General features: G+C 46.3%; 1 protein-coding gene across 2 annotated transcripts in view; it reads left to right on the forward strand.

Annotated features, from left to right (window-relative positions):
- The window catches only part of HTT (huntingtin), a 159,476-nt gene that overhangs the window by 88,713 nt on the left and 50,627 nt on the right, over positions 1-20,136 (forward strand). For both annotated transcript variants that reach the window (XM_039468122.2, XM_074395811.1), the window contains 11 exons: positions 245-322; positions 834-1,057; positions 2,823-2,901; positions 3,043-3,204; positions 6,065-6,120; positions 7,393-7,541; positions 10,294-10,430; positions 11,503-11,619; positions 16,057-16,179; positions 16,472-16,707; positions 17,733-17,875. In XM_039468122.2, coding sequence (XP_039324056.1) covers positions 245-322; positions 834-1,057; positions 2,823-2,901; positions 3,043-3,204; positions 6,065-6,120; positions 7,393-7,541; positions 10,294-10,430; positions 11,503-11,619; positions 16,057-16,179; positions 16,472-16,707; positions 17,733-17,875 — 1,504 coding nt within the window. The remainder of the gene's footprint in view (positions 1-244; positions 323-833; positions 1,058-2,822; positions 2,902-3,042; positions 3,205-6,064; positions 6,121-7,392; positions 7,542-10,293; positions 10,431-11,502; positions 11,620-16,056; positions 16,180-16,471; positions 16,708-17,732; positions 17,876-20,136) is intronic.

Consider the following 20,136-nt stretch of genomic DNA (forward strand, 5'->3'; position numbering starts at 1 on the left):
CAGAGAATTTGTATTTTTAGCAAACACTCTCCATGATTTGAGTATTATATGGGAATTAAACTTAAAAAAAAAAAAAGACTTTTTACGGACTCTTCAAAATAAGAAATGGAAAACTTCCCTCTGATTTTGCTCTACTGTTGACATGATTTAAATGGAAGCTGTGTTGTGCTTTTGGTTTCTGTCCAGGATTCGTGCAATAATGGGTCATCTCTGAGTCTCTTAATGTCTCACTTTGTTTCCACAGTGTGTTGAAGAGATCCTAGGATACCTGAAATCCTGCTTTAGCAGAGAACCAATGATGGCAACTGTTTGTGTTCAACAAGTAAGAGCTTCATTTCTTTTCCTCTATCTGTTAAGACTTTCGGGTATGACAACAAAACACTGCTACTCCTTAAGAAGCAGGTGCTGGTGGTGTGATCAGCTGGAAGGAATGAGAGGTCCAGCGTAGTACTCCTTGGCTTACTCCATGATTGAGCCAGGAGGGCCTCCTTCCCTTCGCTTCCCAAGACAGGGTCTGTCACTGTGGAGGGCAAAGGGCATCAGAAGCTCCCCTGCAACCGTGCTAGTTAACTTTCCATCCCTCGGGGGTTTTTGTTTAGAGTGCACAGTCTCCTGTAGAATCACAGGGAGACCCAAAACTCGTTTAAGGTACAAACAGCACTTCATACAGTATCTCGTGAGGTATTAATGGTGATTCACGGGAAGAATTTCACAGTCTGAATCTTTGCTGACATATCCAGTTATTTATAGATGGATTTGGTATTTGTGTGGGAGATTCTTAAAGTGTTTGTTCTTCATGCCACATTGTTGATGCTTCGATTTCTTCACTCTAGTTATTGAAGACTCTGTTTGGGACAAACTTGGCCTCCCAGTTTGACGGCTTATCTTCCAACCCCAGCAAGTCGCAAGGCCGAGTACAGCGCCTTGGCTCCTCTAGTGTGAGGCCAGGCTTGTACCACTACTGCTTCATGGCCCCGTACACCCACTTCACCCAGGCCCTCGCTGACGCCAGCCTGAGGAACATGGTGCAGGCGGAGCAGGATCACGACACCTCGGGGTAACAGTTGTGGCAAGAATGCTGTCGTTGGTGGAAACACGAAAGAGCAAGCAGGAAATACTTTGTAAAAGAATAAAAACGAAAAATGGTAGCCAACATCTTCTTATAGTCTGCTGTATTCAAAGAACTCTAGGAAATATGGTTGATGCAAAGATGATTTAAGGCATAGCCCAGCCTTCCAAGAAGTGTGTGGCCAGTGAGTGAGATGGGCTTGGGACTTACGCATCTCAGAGGTGGGGGTAGAGAAGGAGGAACATTGAGTGGCTGCAAAGCAGCCAGCTTTCATTGCCAGATTGTGTCAGCAAACCAGAACTGCCACCCATTCAAAGCACAGGCCCTTGAGAGTGGTGTGGCACGTGTTGATGGCACTTGTGTCAGGCCTGTAACAGGATGAAATGACAGCCTCATTGCCGCACAGTAGTGCTGGTGTTCAGAGGTGTGTGAAGGGCATAGGGTCTTGGATATATTACCTTGTGTTATATAAACTTTATGACTAGAAGTGTCTTTTCACTTAAATTTATGTTTGTGTTTTTTTTTTGTTTTTTTTTTTTTTGTTTTTTTGAGACGGAGTTTCGCTCTTGTTACCCAGGCTGGAGTGCAATGGCGCGATCTCGGCTCACCGCAACCTCCGCCTCCTGGGCTCAGGCAATTCTCCTGCCTCAGCCTCCTGAGTAGCTGGGATTACAGGCATGTGCCATCATGCCCAGCTAGTTTTTTGTATTTTTAGTAGAGACGGGGTTTCACCATGTTGACCAGGATGGTCTCGATCTCTCGACCTCGTGATCCACCCGCCTCGGCCTCCCAAAGTGCTGGGATTACAGGCTTGAGCCACTGTGCCCGGCCTGTTTGTGTTTTTAATGCCTGGAATACAGGACTTCTTAAATTGCCATAAGTATGAAAGGTATTTGAGTTGCCAATCTATGTAGTAGCAATAATAGATCCCTTGTTTTTCTTTTTATAAATGTAGCGATTCAATAGCTACAATTAAAACAGTAGAGTCAGGTGTCAAGGAAAATATCCATGTTCCAGGCTGTAGGTTGGTGATGTACTCACTGTATATTCGAGTTTCAGGAGTAAGTCTGTTTAAATGCTTTATGTAGCCATTTGGGGTATTAATCAGCATGTAAGTGTGTGCATGTTTGAGTTAATTTCATATTGTTTCTTAGAAAGGATATAATTGATGTAAATACTTTAAAGCAGGTGTCCCCAAACTTTTTACACAGGGGGCCGGTTCACTGTCCTTCAGACCGATGGAGGGCCGCCACATACTGTGCTCCTCTCACTGACCACCAATGAAAGAGGTGCCCCTTCCTGAAGTGTGGCGGGGGCCGGATAAATGGCCTCAGGGGGCCGCATGTGACCCGCGGGCCATAGTTTGGGGACGCATACTTTAAAGGCTTTTCCTCCAACAAAACCATGTGATTTATTCTAAATTATTGGATCTTTCCAATGACCTTCACCTTTCGCTCAAGTATCACTAGAGACTGGGCTGAGTAGTCAGTTTCCTGTAGCAGAAAAAAAGCTCAGACTTGAGGAGCCTTCTACGGGTGATGAGACTTGATGGCTCTCAGGCAGCTGTAAACTCTAGTCATTATTTCAAGAGGGTGATGCTGCCACATTGAGTGGCCTTTCAAGTTGTTTCTCAGTCTGACACGTTCTGATCAAGTGAATGTGAAATTGGTTTGAGCAGGAGTATATCTGAGTACACAGGAGATTATTTAAGGATATTCTCATTCTCTGCTTCCCTTTTATTCCCATTTGGCAGATGGTTTGATGTCCTCCAGAAAGTGTCTACCCAGTTGAAGACAAACCTCACAAGTGTCACAAAGAACCGTGCAGATAAGGTAATTGGTACCATGTGCGGCATGTGAACTCAGGCATGGCAATGCTAGAGATGAAACTAGAGCTGAGACTTTCTAGGTATTTTGTGTGAAGCTTTTAGTTGAAGACTTACGGATTTTTTCTTTCTTTTTTTTTTTTTATAGAATGCTATTCATAATCACATTCGTTTATTTGAGCCTCTTGTTATAAAAGCTTTAAAACAGTACACGACAACAACGTCTGTGCAGTTACAGAAGCAGGTTTTAGATTTGCTGGCGCAGCTGGTTCAGTTACGGGTTAATTATTGTCTTCTGGATTCAGATCAGGTTTGTCACTTTTATCTTTTATCCATCATACCGGTTCCTAATGTAGTATAAATGGCCCTAAAAGACACTGAAATCTACCTTAAAGAAATGTGAACTGTGTTTTCCCCCATCAGTTGCTGCTGCTTATCTATTTCATGCACTTAGCTAGTGCACAAGGCCCGGGGCACAGCTAGCCTCCACAAGTCGGCGCCCTTGCCCCAGCTCTGCGGACTCAAAGCTAACCTGAGTCCGGGGAGCTGGACTAAAGGGGTTAGCGTTTAGGGATTTGCCAAAGGTTTGTCCCATCCACTCGCCTCCCCCCACCCCCAATAAGTTTGAGTTTAAATTGTAAGATATAGTTAAGATTTATTGTTTGGGGAACATGTTTTGCAAAATCTAGAGACTTAGTTTAAATGGATTATCAGTTATGGTCTTCTATTTCAAGCTATCTAACGGGTTAGCTTGCCTCTTTAAAAAGGAATGGAATATAGAAGGACAGCAAGTGAGACCCGCGCTCCTGGAGTTCACGTGGGCGTCGTGTAGCTCTGCACAGACATTTGCCCTCCTTCCCTCTCGGCGGTGTGGCCTTCCTCCTGCAGTGGCGTACTCACAAGCACTCACGTTAGGGTCCTAAGGACTGGGCTGAGCAGGCAGTTTCCTGTCATGTCCTTCAAGATGCACATTCTCAAGATTCATGCCAGTTAAATCTCTGCAGATGAAACTGCCTTTCCATTGTCAAAGTTTAACTGTCATTTTTGAGCCATGATCTTGGCCTACTTTCTTACGTGGGGTAGGAATTTTTTTGAGATAGAAATATTACACTTCTCTATTTCCTTCTAGACATACATCTATCTGTTGATCCTGTCAGCCCTTTTATTCACCTGAAAGGGTCTGTTTCCTTTGGAGAACTGAGGGCACACGGTCAACACTGATTTCCCGCAGTGGGTATTGGGGCAGGGTCTGCCCGTAATGAAAGAGGCATCAAGGGGTGGGCTTTGCCTTGGCCTGATGCTTTGACCCTTCTTTCACAAAACCTATCCCAAGAAAATCCATCTAAATGGGCCATCGCTCTCCTCAGGAAGCATGCATTGGGAACCTTCCTTTCCTTTGACACTAGGAGGCTGCCTGGGGAGAAGCCCTGGTCTGTGGTTGTGGGCAGCAAGGGCTGAGAGGATCAGGATCTCAAGAGGGCAGGGGCGCCCCAACTCGTTTAGTTCTGAAACTAAACCAGTTTGAGAAGCCAGAGCCCTGATTTGTTCCGTTCTGGTAAGAACAAAGAGTGTAGTCTACCTTTTCTTCAAAATGTCCCAGTACCAGCTGGGCATGGTGGCACACCTCTGTAGTCCTAGTTACTGAGGAGGCTGAGGCGGGAGGATCACTTGAGACTGGGAGTTTGAATTCAGCCTGGGCAACATGGCAACACCTGTCTCTAAAATAATAGTAATAATAATTATTCCTATCTCTGGCAGGGTACAGTGGCTCATGCCTGTATTCCCAGCACTCTGGGAGGCCAAGGCGGGTAGATCATTTGAGGTCAGGAGTTTGAAAACAGCCTGACCAACATGATGAAACCCCATCTTTACTAAAAATACAAAAAAGAAAAAAAAATTAGCTGGACATAGTTGGTGGGTGCTTGTAATCCCAGTTACTCGGGAGGCTGAGGCAGGAGAATCACTTGAACCCGGGAGATGGAGGTTGCAGTGAGCCGAGGTTGCACCACTGCCCTCCAGCCTGGATGAGACAGAGCAAGACTCTGTCTAAATAACAACAACAATAATAATAATAATAACTTGTGGTTGTGACTCATCATAGGTAGAAACTGATTTTCTCATATGATAATTACAGACTATGGTCTCTTTGGGGCTGTCTTTAGTAGGAAAAAAAAGGAACTCCCCACTCTAACATAACAGAGGGAGACTTGAGTGTTGTATCAGATTCTTTAGTCATTCTACTAGAGCTTTTTCTTCAGCGTAGAATACTTTCTGTTGCTTTATCTGTCTGCAATCCCCATGCAACTCTTCCGTGTTGGGGCTTCCCCATGCTGAACGCGCTCTGCAGGCATGTGGAGTTCATCTCTGGCATGTGCTTCCCTCTGGGTCCCGCTGCCCCCTGCCCCCCCAACCAGCGAGGCTCATGCCCAGCTGCCCTTCGTGGTGGTGTGAGGTCGTTCCTGCTGTGAGCGCTCTGGTTTCCTGTTTGTTCTGATTGCCTTTCATCAGCCAGTCCCTGCACCTTTCTCCCAGTTCTTAAGATTCAATGCAGTGATGGTTTTATGAACAAGAGTAGAACACTACTAACAGACACACCATTGAACTCTATGCTGATAATGGTTTATTGAGCGCCTGCTGTATGTTTGCATTCTGCCCAGAGGCCCTGAGAAAGCCAGGGCCATATGCTCCACGCTTTATCCGTGGAAGCTCCCCATCAGGTTGGGAAAGCTGGCGGCTGCGTGGAATACGAGTGTGACTCAGAATCGGCTCGTGCAGCCCTGGTGCGCTGCCTCTCGGGTGCTGGGAGGAAGAATGTCGACTCCTCTGGGTATCTTCTTACTAAACCCGTTTCAGGGAATCTGTTCTACTCTGTCTGCCATTAACTGGAACAGATGAGTCCCCAGGATGTACTTTTGGGTAATCCCTGATGTCTCTTGGAATTTAGTACTTGTTTTTCCAGTAAGGTTTCACCTCAGTGTGTAGTAAAGTTGCTGTTGAGGGGATTCCTGGATGTGCTCCACAGTTATCTAGGATGATTTCAGAGTAGAGTTATGCTTATAGTCACATTTATCAGCTCTCAAGAAATTTAAAATTTATGCAGGAGGAATAGAAACCTGGTTTTTACATTGTAATCCTACTGCTGACGTGAAATTCTGTCTTCCTTCCCTTAGGTGTTTATTGGCTTTGTGTTGAAACAGTTTGAATACATCGAAGTGGGTCAGTTCAGGTAATAACATTTTATTATTTTATACTTTTTCCTCCTTCTTGTGTACTCACATGTCATTTGGGTTATTAAGATGAATGTGTAAAGTACTGTTAGGCATTTTTGCTGTTTTCTTTAAGTGGAAATCTGATTAACATGCTGTGCATTTTTGCTTATCTTAAAAATTAATGTATATCTCAAGACTTGTTTGGAAGTAGTTATGTTCCATATGTTGTCAGTTCTCATTACGCATTTCAAAGCATGTAATTGTGTTGACAGATGGCAGAATGAAATCTCAGGTGGTGGAGCGTTAGTTTTTAAATCTTCTTAGAGAAAGCAGCTTTTATATAAGGATGTCTTTAGTAATTATGCACTTATAACTGCAGCTATTTTGTTGCTAGATGTTGAGGTTTTAATACTTCTTGCTACATCCATTACAGGTTTATAATTATTAAAAAGTAAAATTCTTTAATTCCTGAAATACCTAACAAATACTGTAGTTAGGAAAACTTAGTGCAGAAGGAAAGTGCTCTCAGATTTGCTGGGGTCTGGAGATGCAGAGTTTATTCTGATTACGTGACACCTCCACTGTGTTTTGGGGCAAGTTGCTTTTTCCCCTTTGGGTCTCAGTTTCTTCAGCAGCAAAGGGAAGATCATAGCTGCTGTGCCCCTGTGGCATCAGCAGCCTTCTACCTGCTCCCTCTGAACCCTTTTACCTGTCCTGGCTCTGCATGAGGGCACAAATGGGATGTACTGTGGTAGGCATAGGGTGAGAGTAGATCACTTACAACTGACAGGAGGCACTGTGCAGGCATGGGGTGAGAGCAGATCACTTACAACTGACAGGAGGCACTGTGCAGGGGTGGGTGAGAGTAGATCCCTGACAGCTGACGGGAGGCACTGTGCAGGCACAGGGTGAGAGTACATCCCTGACAGCCGACGGGAGGCACTGTGCAGGCACAGGGTGAGAGTAGATCCCTGACAGCCGACGGGAGGCACTGTGCAGGCACAGGGTGAGAGTAGATCCCTGACAGCCGACGGGAGGCACTGTGCAGGCACAGGGTGAGAGTAGATCCCTGACAGCCGACGGGAGGCACTGTGCAGGCACAGGGTGAGAGTAGATCCCTGACAGCTGACGGGAGGCACTGTGCAGGCACAGGGTGAGAGTAGATCACTGATAGCTGTTAGCTTAATGTGCACTTGCTCTCGCGGCTGAATCGTAAGTTATTTTATGTTGCTTTTAGTCATGTGTCTTCATTTTAACAGAAAAGTCTAAGTTGATATTTTCATTTCTAGGGAATCAGAGGCAATCATACCAAACATCTTTTTCTTCTTGGTATTACTGTCTTATGAACGCTATCATTCGAAGCAGATTATTGGAATTCCTAAAATCATTCAGCTCTGTGATGGCATCATGGCCAGCGGAAGGAAGGCTGTGACACACGGTAATGGAACACACCTTTCACTGTCATCTTCTGTGATCCGACATGCTTGGCAGTGTTCGTTTTCATACACCCACTTTCAGCTTTGTAAATGGCAGCTGTGTGCCTCCCAGCCTCTGCTTGCATGTCTGTGTCTTTGTAAATGAATGTACCGATTAGAGATGTTTCAAAAGCGAAGAGAAAATGTTCTTTGCTCTCAGCAGTTTGTAATCTTCTCAGGGAAAAAAAAAAAAAAAAATAGAAGAAACAGTAAGACAGCCTAAGGTACAAATAGATTCTGAATATAAAGTTCCTGTTCATTCACATGAAACACTAAAAATTCTTTGTTTGATCTCAGCCAAAAGACCGAGAAGCGATAAAACACTTAAAGTTCTTAAATCCAAAATTGCCATAAATTAAATTTTGATTTCTCACCCAGTGGTATTAGAGATATAGTTTAACTTGGTTCGGGCTTTCTGTTTTGCCTGATGGTTTTGCTGGAGCTTAAATAAGAACCCCAGGAGATGGCCAGCTGTGTAAGCTCCCAGCCTGTGGAAGGAGCTTGTGTGGTTTTATGAATGAGTCGTAAATCTTTCTTTGAGGTTTTTGAACTGGTCTTCCAGCATTGCCCTACTGACCCCTCCCTGACTCCTTTGCTGGAATCCGTCGGCTTTTGAACTTTGACAGGGACACATCCTGAGACCCTTGCAGACCCCTAGATGTGAGAATAGCACTATTGCCCAGTCCTTTCCACTCAGCGTGTGTGCAGGAGAGCATTCCCCGCGCTGTGTTTTGAGGCAGGGCCTTGGCTGACCTCTCACTCTTTACATCGCTAAGCCGGTTAGTCTTTGCCATGGCCTCACCAGGGCTTCAGATTCACACAGCCACAGTATAGATTATTCAAGGCATAGGTGTTTTGCTCTCCTGGATTTGGAGGGTCTTCTGGCAGAGAATCAGCAGGCAGCCAAACCCGGCACTTTCTGCTGGGAAGCTTGGTCATCTGTGAGAGCATCAGAAAGTGTGTCCCTCCATGCGTGCCTCTGAAGGGTCCGTGAGTATTCCTGTGTGTGCATGTCTTAGGGCCAGAGTGTGTATGTCACTGACACGTCAGAGTGTGTGCATGCGCGTCCAAGAGGGTTGCAGTGTGCCCTTGACTGAGGGGTCAGGGTGTGCCGTGTGTGTATGTGCATGTGTGTCACTGACAGTGTCAGTATTTTGTATGTGCATGTCATTGAGGCGTGAGAGTGTGCCGTGTGTGTACGTGTGTGCATGTCACTGACAGGGTCAGTGAGTATTCTTGTATGTGCGTGTCACTGAGGGGTCAGAGTGTGTCTCTGTGTGCTCGTGTGTGAGTACGTGTCACTGGGGGTCAATGTTCCTGTGTTTGTGTGACACTGAGGGGTCAGAGTGTGTGTGTGTGTGTGTGTGTGCATGTGTGAGTGCGTGCTACTGAGGGATCAGTGAGTGTTCCTGTGTGCATGTGTCACTGAGGGGTCAGAGTGTGCCTCTGTGTGTATGTGTATGTGTGAGTACGTGTCACTGAGGGGTCAGTGAGTGTTCCTGTGTGCATGTGACACTGTGGGGTCAGAGTGTGCCTCTGTGTGTGTGTGCATGTGTGAGTTTGTGTCACTGAGAGGTCAGTGAGTGTTCCTATGTGTGTGTGACAGAGGTCAGAGTGTGCCTCTGTGTGTGTGTGCATGTGTGAGTACGTGTCACTGAAAGGTCAGTGAGTATTCCTGTGTGTGTGACACTGTGGTGTCAGAGTGTGCCTCTGTGTGTGTGTGTGTGTGTGTGTGTGTGTGTGAGTACGTGTCACTGAGAGGTCAGTGAGTGTTGCTGTGTGCGTGTGTCACTGAGGGGTCAGAGTGTGCCTCTGTGTGTGTGTGCGTGTGTGAGTACGTGTCACCGAGAGGTCAGTGAGTGTTGCTGTGTACGTGTGTCACTGAGGGGTCAGAGTGTGCCTCTGTGTGTGTGTGCATGTGTGAGTACGTGTCACTGAGGGGTCAGTGAGTGTTCCAGTGTGTATGTGACTCTGAAGGATCAGAGCGTGTCTCTGTGTGTGTGTGTGTGTATGTGTCACTGGGGTCAGCCAGTGTTTCTACGTGCATGTGACACTGAGGGGTCAGAGTGTGCCTCTGTGTGTGTGCAGGTGTGTCACTGAGGGTTCAGTGTTCTGTGTGTGCATGCCATTGAGGGTCAGAGGGCTCCTGTGTGCCAATGAAATGGGTTTCTTAGATTTTTTAATATGTGGTCATAGTAGGCCAATTATTTTGACTCCTGGTTTAGACCAAAACAAGACCTGGGGGAAAATCCCTTATCTAATGAGAAAGTGAGTTTACTGAGAAAAGCATCATCATCCGATGGCTTTGATTAAATATATTATGTGGAAGTTTGTATTGTCTTTTCAGATGAATCAAGCAGATTAATTTTGAGACCAGGAATGTTGCTGTTTTGGTTGTTTGGAAAGTTTTGTCATTTTCAGATTGACTTTTTAATTTGAGTTACCTTTTTTCAGAAGTGGTGTTAAATTACAGGAGCCCTAGGTTTGTGTTTTTTTTTAGAAGGCATCACAAAATGATCAGTGCTCAGAGGAAGAGCCTTGACCTTCCACAATGGTATAATGATTAATTGATAACCTTAATTCATCTCTTATCATAAACCAAGTTTGTATAAGGGTTTTATTTATTTCTTGAAAGCATTTTGTAAATGTTGAGAGCAGTTTTCCCAATGTAATTTCCATGAAGTGCCTGATGAGGGTGCCCTTTTGTGCCCACAGCCATACCGGCTCTGCAGCCCATAGTCCATGACCTGTTTGTATTAAGAGGAACGAATAAAGCTGATGCAGGGAAAGAGCTTGAAACCCAAAAGGAGGTGGTGGTTTCAATGTTACTGAGACTCATCCAGTACCATCAGGTGAGAGAAATGTGGGGTGGAACTGTCGTGGACACTTGATTGTCTCCATGCAGACGGAAGGAAGTGCCATGTGGTCCAGTTGTTTGCTAACCAGTTCAGAGTAGCACTCACTGTTAACAGTGTGAGTTTGAACCAGCGTTGAGCTTTCTGGGGCCTTGGGAGATGCCGGGGGATGGGCAGAAGGTGTGGTGGTTGTTTATCTTCAAAGTGGGCACAGCCACGGGGGCCACCTGACTCCTAGTCTGAGTCACGAGATCATTCAAGATGGTGAGGCCCTCTTTTCCAAAACAAGGACCAAAAAATCAATTGACAATGTTGGTCAAGATGGTAGAGATCTGAAAAATGATAGAAATCTCAACTCTGAAATAAAAACTTTATTTGTAAATTTATTTACCACTATTTTGACATAGGGCTAAGGTCTTTTTCTGTGAGCTGACTTCTGCTTTTGTTTTTTTAAGATGGCATAGGAATTCAAAGACGTTTCAAGGCAGGCTGAGTGCAGAAACCCAACTTTTTTTAATGACTTTTCCTTTCGTTTAACTTGGACAGTTGTCTAGCCCTGGCTTATTTTGTCAATTCTTTTTAGCTGTTTGTCTTTGAATCTTTATGAAGCCATAAGCTTTTCTCATAAGCAGCAGCACTTTCTTTGTTCATTCGTATTTTAATTGATCTCTGTAGTATTTAATTAAATACTTAATGCCCAATTAAGTCACATAATTGCAATGAAAAAGTCCATGTATCATAAAGAGGTCTAAAAGTGAGCGACTGGCAAGCCCGTCGTGACAGGCAGAGCTGGCTGGGTGGGTGGGTATCCTGGAGAGGAGCTCATCTGGCATATGTTCAGTGAGCTCTGGGCGTGCTTCGCGGAGAGTGTTTCGTTCTGATTCCCCAGCGTTTCTCATGTCGTAGAGTGGGGATTACATCAGTGTCCCCCGTCCTCATTGGGCTCACATCTGCTTGGATCCTAGAGTCTTCCAGCTGAGCTGGGACAAGTGTGACAGATGGACGCGTGGGGGGTGGAGAGGCACCTCCTGGCAGCTGACTTTCTAATTGTGCACAAACACTCTTGCAGGTGTTGGAGATGTTCATTCTTGTCCTGCAGCAGTGCCACAAGGAGAATGAAGACAAGTGGAAACGACTGTCTCGACAGATAGCTGACATCATCCTCCCAATGTTAGCTAAACAGCAGGTTTGTCCGCACAGCCTTGGCTCACGGTTGCATAGTGATGGTAACTTAAGGTCCTTGTGAAAGGTGGGTGGCTGGAATCAGCTCTGTCTTCAGTCCTAATAGAGCTGTGCTTTGACGGCAGTTCTCCATGCTGTTCATGGGGCAGCTGACTTCATTTCTTCTCACAATGCCATCTCAGCTTGGTATTGCCCACCTGCTTTACAGGGGGAACCCACAGCTCAGAGAGGTTCTGGAGGTGATGAGGCAGCACACAGGTTTAGAGTGCTGGGGTGAGGGCGGGCCAAGGCTGACTATGAAGCCCGTGCCCTTACCTCCTACACTGCCTCCTGCATTCTGCTCAACCCAGTGTTTTATTTGGTGGGTAGATTTTTGTTTTTGTTACCTCTCTACTTGTAATTTAGCTGTTTTCCATTCCTTTCCTTTCCCTTTCTTTTTTTTTTTAAGACAGGGTCTCACTCTGTCACCCAGGCTGGAGTGCAGTAGTGTAATCTCACGGCAACCTCTGCCTCCCAGGTTCAAGTGATTCATCCACCTCAGCCTCCCAGGTGTGCACCACTATGCCTGGCTAATTTTTTGTAATTTTAGTAGAGATGAAGTCTCTCTGTGTTGCCCAGGCTGGTTTTGAACTCCTGGGCACAAGTGATCCACCACCCTTGGCCTCCCTAAGTGCTGGGATTACAGGTGCGAGCCACTTCGCCTGGCCAATCTGTCATTAATCAGAATTTCTATGATCAAATGGCATGAATCGTTGTTTCCACAAATGCAGTGGAAGGAAATGGGCTGGCAGTGCCTTCTACCCTCGGTTTCAGAAGCAGCGTGCCCCCAGTCAGGCACAGGCCACTCTCCCCCAGTGCAGCGGCATCTTTGTAGCTCACAGAGAAGGGCGGTGGGGACCTCCTCGAGGCAGCTTTGCCAGAAAATCCCATGAGCTGCCTGGCAAAGCTCGAAGCTGCCTTTTAAATGGACTCAACAAATGCATGTTGGTTCATCTTGACTAAACAGCTACTCTGTATATGCAGGTAGTCTGTGGTTTTTGGCATTTGATTTAAACTTAGAGCCATGTGATGTTGATGACTACTGCCTTGGTGCCTGCACCCCCATTCTGATTCCATAACGGAGTATTATCCTGAGACCAGTTAGACAGTGGGACAGGGAACCTGGCTTCTGGTGAGATTGGCAGCAGTTTTAGTGTGGTCAGGGTCTCCCTGCCTACAGCTGGTTTTAGAGTGATGCTCTGGAAGCTTTTCTCTTCTCTTCTGTGCATAATCTGAGTAGCATGGAGATTGAAGGCCTGCATGCATAGTCCAATATCTGATTTTGTTTCTGCCACAGTGGAAATTGTGTGATAAAACATTTATGAAACACTTAGCACAGCCCCTGCCAAGTGGCTCAGCACAGATGCACATTGCATTCAGAAGTAGTGCTAGAAGGCTGGGTGCGGTGGCTCAAGCCTGTAATCCCAGCACTTTGGGAGGCCGAGGTGGGTGGATCACGAGGTCAAGAGATCGAGACCATCCTGGTCAACATGGTGAAACCCCGTCTCTACTAAAAATACAAAAAATTAGCTGGGCGTGGTGGCGCACGCCTGTAATCCCAGCTACTCAGGAGGCTGAGGCAGGAGAATTGCCTGAACCCAGGAGGCGGAGGTTGCGGTGAGCCGAGATTGTGCCATTGTACTCCAGCCTGGGTAACAAGAGCGAAACTCCGTCTCAAAAAAAAAGAAGTAGTGCTAGCTACTGTTCCCTTACTGGCAGTACATACATCAGAGATCAAAGCACATGAAAGAAAACACCCCTGCCTTCTTGGAGTAAAGATTTTGTTGGGATGAGGATGAGGGGACAGACATTAAAAAACAAATCAGTGACGCCTGTACCATGTTGGATGATCAGGAACACTGTACGAAAGAATCCAGGAGGGAACAGAGGGAGGTAGTGTTGGTGTGGGGAGTGACATTGTTCAGCTGGTGATGAGAAAAAGCTCTGGCCATCTGGTGACCCTCAAGTGAATTTGCAGAAAGAAAAGAGCCGAGCCTAGGAGATACCTGGGGAAGGAGCATTCCAGGCAGAGCAAGCAGCAATGCAAAGGCCCTGGGGGGAAACATGCTGTTAGGATACCAGCAGTGGGGCTAGGGATGGGGCCGCTGTGGGGAGGGAGGGGAGTGAGGCCTGGTGGGGTAAGGCCGGCGTGGAGGAGCTTTGAGAGAGTTTACCGTCATGTGATGTAAGCGTTAGCAAGATCATTCTTACTCCTGAGTTGAGAATAGCGTTGAGGAGGAGGTGAGGGCAGAGCAGGGCCACCTGTGTGAGGCCCGGAAGTGGAGTGGAGTGGCCTGAGTGGGCATCCCTTGGCAGCATGAAGGCAGAACCAGCAAGGTTTGCCTGTGGCTTAGATGTGGGATGTGAAGAGAACAGGGCATCGGGGGTGATTTCAGGGTGAGGACAGGGTGGCTGTGGATGAGGTGGGGCAGACATTGGAGGCAGCAGGAGGTCAGAGCCTATCTGGACATAGCAGTTGAGACCCAATAGGTCCCTAGTAAGTCGAGGTCAGCATCAGGTGTATGAGCCCAGAGTTGTTGAGAGACTGGGGCAGGAAGTCAGCATCTGAGATCCACTCACAGTAGACCCGGCCTGGCGGGAGAGCAGGAGAAGCTTGAGTACTGGGCTTGCTGAGTGCCAGCTCCGAGGTCAGGGAGGTGAGGGGAGCCAGTGCTGGGGCAGGAGGAGCAGGCAGCTGCAGGTTCCTAACGCCAAGATTTGTTAAGGCGTTTTGTGGAGAGGGCAACATTTGCTGTGAGCACCCTGGGAATATGGTCCAGATTTGGCAGCGCCGAGGGCACTGGTGAGTAGTTTTGGAGGAGCAGAAGGAGCCAAACCCCGACAGGAGCGTGTTCCTAAAAGGACAGGAGAGACCTGGAAAGAGGTTTTACTGGAAGAGGGGACAGAGAAATAGGGGGGTAGCCCCAGGAGGAGACGAGTTGGCAAGGGGTTAAGTTGGCAGAAATGAGGGCCCGTTTACGCACCGAGGGCAGAAGCAAACCGGGAGTATCAGTTCATGGCGCAGGACACACAAATTGCCATCGTGGTGTTCACAGACACCGGTCAGAATTGGCTTCATGGATGACAGAGCACTGTGGGTTCTCAGAGCAGCTGGAGAGGAGGCAGAATTGGTGGGCACACGTGAGGGTCCAGGTTGCAGGAATCCTGGAGCTCAGGAGCTCGGTTGTTCCCTTGTTGTAAGATGTGGCCAGTGCTGTGAGCTTCACATCTGTGCCTTGAAAAACACATCTCTTTGCAGAGTTGTTTACTATGTGTATACACACTCAGTAGTAACAAAAATTGGAAACAGTGCCCACCATCGATAAGGAATGGTTGAACACACTGTGGTGTAAGCTTAGACTATTTTAGCTTGGGCTGTTTCGCATCATTAAAAATGTTCTGGCCAGTGCGGTGGCTCATGCCTGTAATCTCCCTTTGGGAGGCCAAAGGAGGCAGATTGCTTGAGCTCAGGAGTTTGAGACCAGTTTGGGCAACATGGTGAAACCCTGTCTCTACTAGAAATACAAAACCTAGCTAGGTGTGGTGGCATGTGCCTGTATTCCCAGCTAACTCAGGAGGCTGAGGTGGGAGGATCACTTGAGCCTATGAGTGCGCCGCTGCACTCCTGGGGGACAGAGCAAGACCCTGTCTCAAAGAAATAAAAGAAATGGAAGAAATGGGAGGGAGGAATGAAGTTCAGCCAGTTGCCTTGGGAGTTTTCCATCGCAGGGTTGAGTGAGAAAAGCAGGGACGTTTATGATTTTTCAGAAGAACTGAAACAAAACCTCTGTGTGAGGGGCAAGGAGATGGTTGTAGGAAGGTGGGGAAACTTTAGAAAAGGGTAACATGCCAGTTTGTTAGCATTTGTTACAGCTGTTGGGGGGCGGATGGAGTGCAGAAAAAGAGGAAAGAAAGAGAGTGCACACTATCCCGTGTGTGTACAAAGGGCTGCCCGGAGGGCTGGTTCCCAAAATGTCGGTCATGATTGTGTCGTTGATTTGTTTTCACACTTTTGTATATTTGAGTCTTTTATGGAAAGTAATCCCAGCTACTCGGGAGGCTGAGGCAGGAGAATCACTTGAACCCAGGAGGCGGAGGTTGTGATGAGCCAAAATTGCGCTATTGCGCTCCAGCTTGGGCAACAAGAGTGAAACTCTGTCTCAAAAAAAACCCGAAAACTAAATCTAAATGAAAAGATTTCCATCGTGGGAAAAATATAGCGGATACAGTGTTGTTCTAAAAAATGTTTGCTTCATTCATCACTAAACTTAAAATGCTTTTAAATGAGGGAAGGTAATGATGAGATGATTACGGTAATTTGCACTTGAGTTACATAACTGATGGTATAGGAAGCTGTTTCTTTTGGCTAACATAGAAATGTTTGTGGTGTTTAACTCCACAGATGCACATTGACTCTCATGAAGCCCTTGGAGTGTTAAATACTTTATTTGAGATTTTGGCCCCTTCCTCTCTCCGTCCAGTGGACATGCTTTTACGGAGTATGTTTGTCACTCCAAACACAATGGTGAGTCTCACCTGGCTCAGCAGATGAACCTGGAGGGCTTGTTCATGCAGCGATTGCTGGGACCACCCTCGGAATATCTGAGTCAGTCAGTTTGGGTGGAGCTTGAGAGTTCACATTTTTAACAAGTTCCCAGGTGATACTAAAGCTGCTTCTCTGGGACCACACTTTGAGATTCAGTAATAGATAGTAGGATGGTAAAATAGGGGCAGTTTTCTTTCACAAAATTGGCAATTGGGGGAAATTTAATCTTCCATTTTTCTTCAGCTTTGACTTAGTATTTTGTTTATTTTAGGCATCTGTGAGCACCGTTCAACTGTGGATATCAGGAATCCTAGCCATTTTGAGGGTTCTGATTTCCCAGTCAACTGAAGATATTGTCCTTTCCCGTATTCAGGAGCTCTCCTTCTCTCCATATTTAATCTCCTGTCCAGTAATTAATAGGTTAAGAGATGGGGACAATAATTCAACACTAGAAGAACACAGTGAAGGGAAACAAATAAAGAATTTGCCAGAAGAAACATTTTCAAGGTATGCTTTATATCTGAGCCTATAACTAATCCATGCCTTTTGGGAGCTCACGTGGTGTTTTGTGATCAGTAAGTCTGGAATAACACTTGGTCTCACTTCAGTTCTGAGTTGGGTAAAGTAGTTTGTATTAGTGTAATTTTCGAATCCGTCCTTATCTGTGGCTGTTAGTTCATACCTCTCCTGAGGTTCTGTCACGTTCTGTCTCTTGTCCTCATTGGAGATGCTACAGCAGTGGCTCACCTCAGGCAGGGCAGGGCAGTGGGGTGGCTGTGCTTGGGGCAGACAGTATGGGTGCATTGCCTTCAGGGAAGGTAAAACTTTAGAGAAGCCACTAAAAGTGAGTCTTATATTTATTCTCACCATGTGCTGGCAGTTTAGGCACTGTCAGTAATGAAATACTTCTCCCTGCAAGGCGGATTGCCTCCACTGAATATCTGTAGTATCAAATCCTGTCTTCCCTCATACCTTGCTTGGAAGCTCCCTGAGGACAGTGATCAAGCATTCGTAAATGCTGGTTGACCAGATGGGTCTCTGTCCACCTCTGATGGGTTCTGAGCACTCACTGAGTTCATGCAGCCGTCATTTGGTCTGTCATCGGCGGGGAGGCCCTGTGTTGTTGATGGAGATGAGCCCAGTAAGCCTGCTGGGCGTCTTTCTGTTTGCAGGTTCAGCAGCAGCCCATGGTTTTTCCTCTGTCACATTGAAGCAGCCGGCTACAACTGATGATATGTTAAATTTCTATGACAGATGATCAGCTTGTATTTGTGTAATGCTGTACAGTTTATAAAGCTTAAAAAAAATACTGCTTGCCATTTTATCCTCAGCGAGGAAGGTGGTGCACAGAGAGGCAAAGTGACTGAACCCACAGCAATGGCATTATGCATTTCACTTTAGCTGTTGATTGTACTTTTACCTGGATTTTTACTTCCCTTACATCTACCATATATATATTTTCAAAAATACTTGGCATAAGTGCTGTATAGTAGTCACCTAATTCATTGTCATCCTTTTCTGTTTCTTGGAAGGTTTCTCTTACAACTGGTTGGTATTCTTTTAGAGGACATTGTTACAAAGCAGCTGAAAGTGGAAATGAGTGAACAGCAACACACTTTCTATTGCCAAGAACTAGGCACGCTGCTCATGTGTCTGATCCACATCTTCAAGTCTGGTAGGTGAATCACATTAGTCTTCCCGGAGTATCTCATCCTCGTTCTGCGCTATACACTCAGAGTGTAGGAGCTGTGCTGCCTAGTAGAAACTCTGCCTTGCCCAGTGTGCCAGTTGAAAATGTTTGTTGCTGATAAGAGTAAACCCGATACCGGCCAGGTGCTGTTGCTCACGCCTATGATCCCAGCACTTTAGGAGGCCGAGGCAGGCAGATTACTTGAGGTTGGGAGTTTGAGACCAGCCTGACCAACATGGAGAAACCCCAACTCTACTAAAAATACAAAATTAGCTGGGCGTGGTGGCGCGTGCTACTTGGGAGGCTGAGGCAGGAGAATCGCTTGCACCTGGGAGACAGATGTTGCGGTGAACCGAGATTGCGCCATCGCACTCCAGCCTGGGCAGTAAGAGCGGAACTCCATCTTTAAAGAAAAGAGTGGACTTGATACCATATGACCCAGCAGTTCCACTCTTGGGTATATACCCAGAAGAAAAAAAAAAGATATTTGTATGCCAGCATTCATAGCAGCATTATTCACAGTAGCTAAAATGTGGAAGCCACTGAAGTGTCCATTGATGGCTGAATGGATAGGCAAAACTTGGTATATACTTACACTGGAATATTATGCAGCCTTAAATAAGAAGGACGTTCTGACACATGCTACAATGCGGGTGACCCTTGAGGACATTATGCTAAGTGAAATAAGCCAGTCACAAAATGACAAATACTGTGTGATTCCACTTATATGAGGGTCCTAGAGTAGTTAATTCATAGATACAGAAAGTAGAATGGTGGTTTTCAGGGGCTGTGGGGAGGGGGAGTTATTTTTATTTATTTATTTATTTTTTTGAGACAGAGTTTCGCTCTTGTTACCCAGGCTGGTGTTCAATGGCGCGATCTCGGCTCACTGCAACCTCCGCCTCCTGGGTTCTGGCAATTCTCCTGCCTCAGCCTCCTGAGTAGCTGGGATTACAGGCACACGCCACCATGCCCAGCTAATTTTTTGTATTTTTAGTAGAGACGGGGTTTCACCATGTTGACCAGGATGGTCTCGATCTCTAGACCTCGTGATCCACCCACCTCGGCCTCCCAAAGTGCTGGGATTACAGGCGTGAGCCACCGCACCCAGCCGGGGAGTTATTTTTTAATGGTTATATTATTTCCGTTTTGCAAGATGAAAGGAGTTATTCTAGAAATGAATGGTAGTGACGGTTATATAACATTATAAATGTGCTTAATGCTACTGACCTGTGCTCTTAAAAATGGTTAAGATGGGCCAGGTGTAATGGCTCATGCCTGTAATCCGAGCACTTTGAGAGGGCAAGGCAGGAGGATTGCTTGAGACAAGGAATTTGAGACCAGCTTCAGCAACATGGCAAGACTCCATCTGTACAAATAAACTAGCCGGGGATGGTGTTATGGCTGTGGTCCCAGCTACTCAGGAGACTGAGGCGGGAGGATCGCTTGAGCCCAGGAGGTGTGTTCATGCTACTGCACACCAGCCTTGGCTATAGAGTAAGACCCTGCCTCAAAAAAACAAAACAAGACCTAAAAATGGTTAAGATGGGCTAATCGCAGTGGCTTACGCCTGTAATCCCAATAGTTTGGGGGGTCAAGGTGGGTGGATCAGTTGAGGCCAGGAGGTTGAGACCAGCCTGAGCAACATAGCAAGACCCCCATCTTTACAAAGAAAGTTAAAAACTAGCTAGGTATGATGGCATGTGCCTGTGGTCCCAGCCACTTGGGAGGTTAAGGTGGGAGGATTTCTTGAGCTCAAGAGTTCAAGGCTGCAGGGAGCTATTATTGCACTCCAGCCTGGGCTACAGAATGAGACCTTGCCTCTTACCCAAAAAAAGTAAACCTGAGAGCTTCCTCCTGTTTTAAAGATTTAAAGGGCCAACATGTTTTTACTTTTACAAATGATCAAGGTCATGAAGGTTGGGCATGGTAGCTCACACCTGAAATCCCAGCACTTTGGGACGCTAAGGTGGGAAGATTGCTTGAGCTTGAGACCAGCCTGGACAACATAGCAAGAGATCCCATTTCCACAAAGATAAAAAAAAAAAAAATTAGCTGGGCATAATGGTATAAGCCTGAGCCCAGGTGGTCAAGCTGTAGTGTGCTATGGTTGTGCCCCCTGCACTCCAGCCTGGAGTCTCAATCAAGAGATTGAGACCCTGTCTCTAAAGAAAGAAGATGACAAGGACAGTGAACCCAAGAGAGAAAGTCACAAGATGCCAGATGTGCAGCAAGCATAGAAACAG

The sequence above is a fragment of the Saimiri boliviensis genome, chromosome 3 (assembly GCF_048565385.1).
Source record: "Saimiri boliviensis isolate mSaiBol1 chromosome 3, mSaiBol1.pri, whole genome shotgun sequence".
Classification (NCBI taxonomy): Eukaryota; Metazoa; Chordata; class Mammalia; order Primates; family Cebidae; genus Saimiri; species Saimiri boliviensis.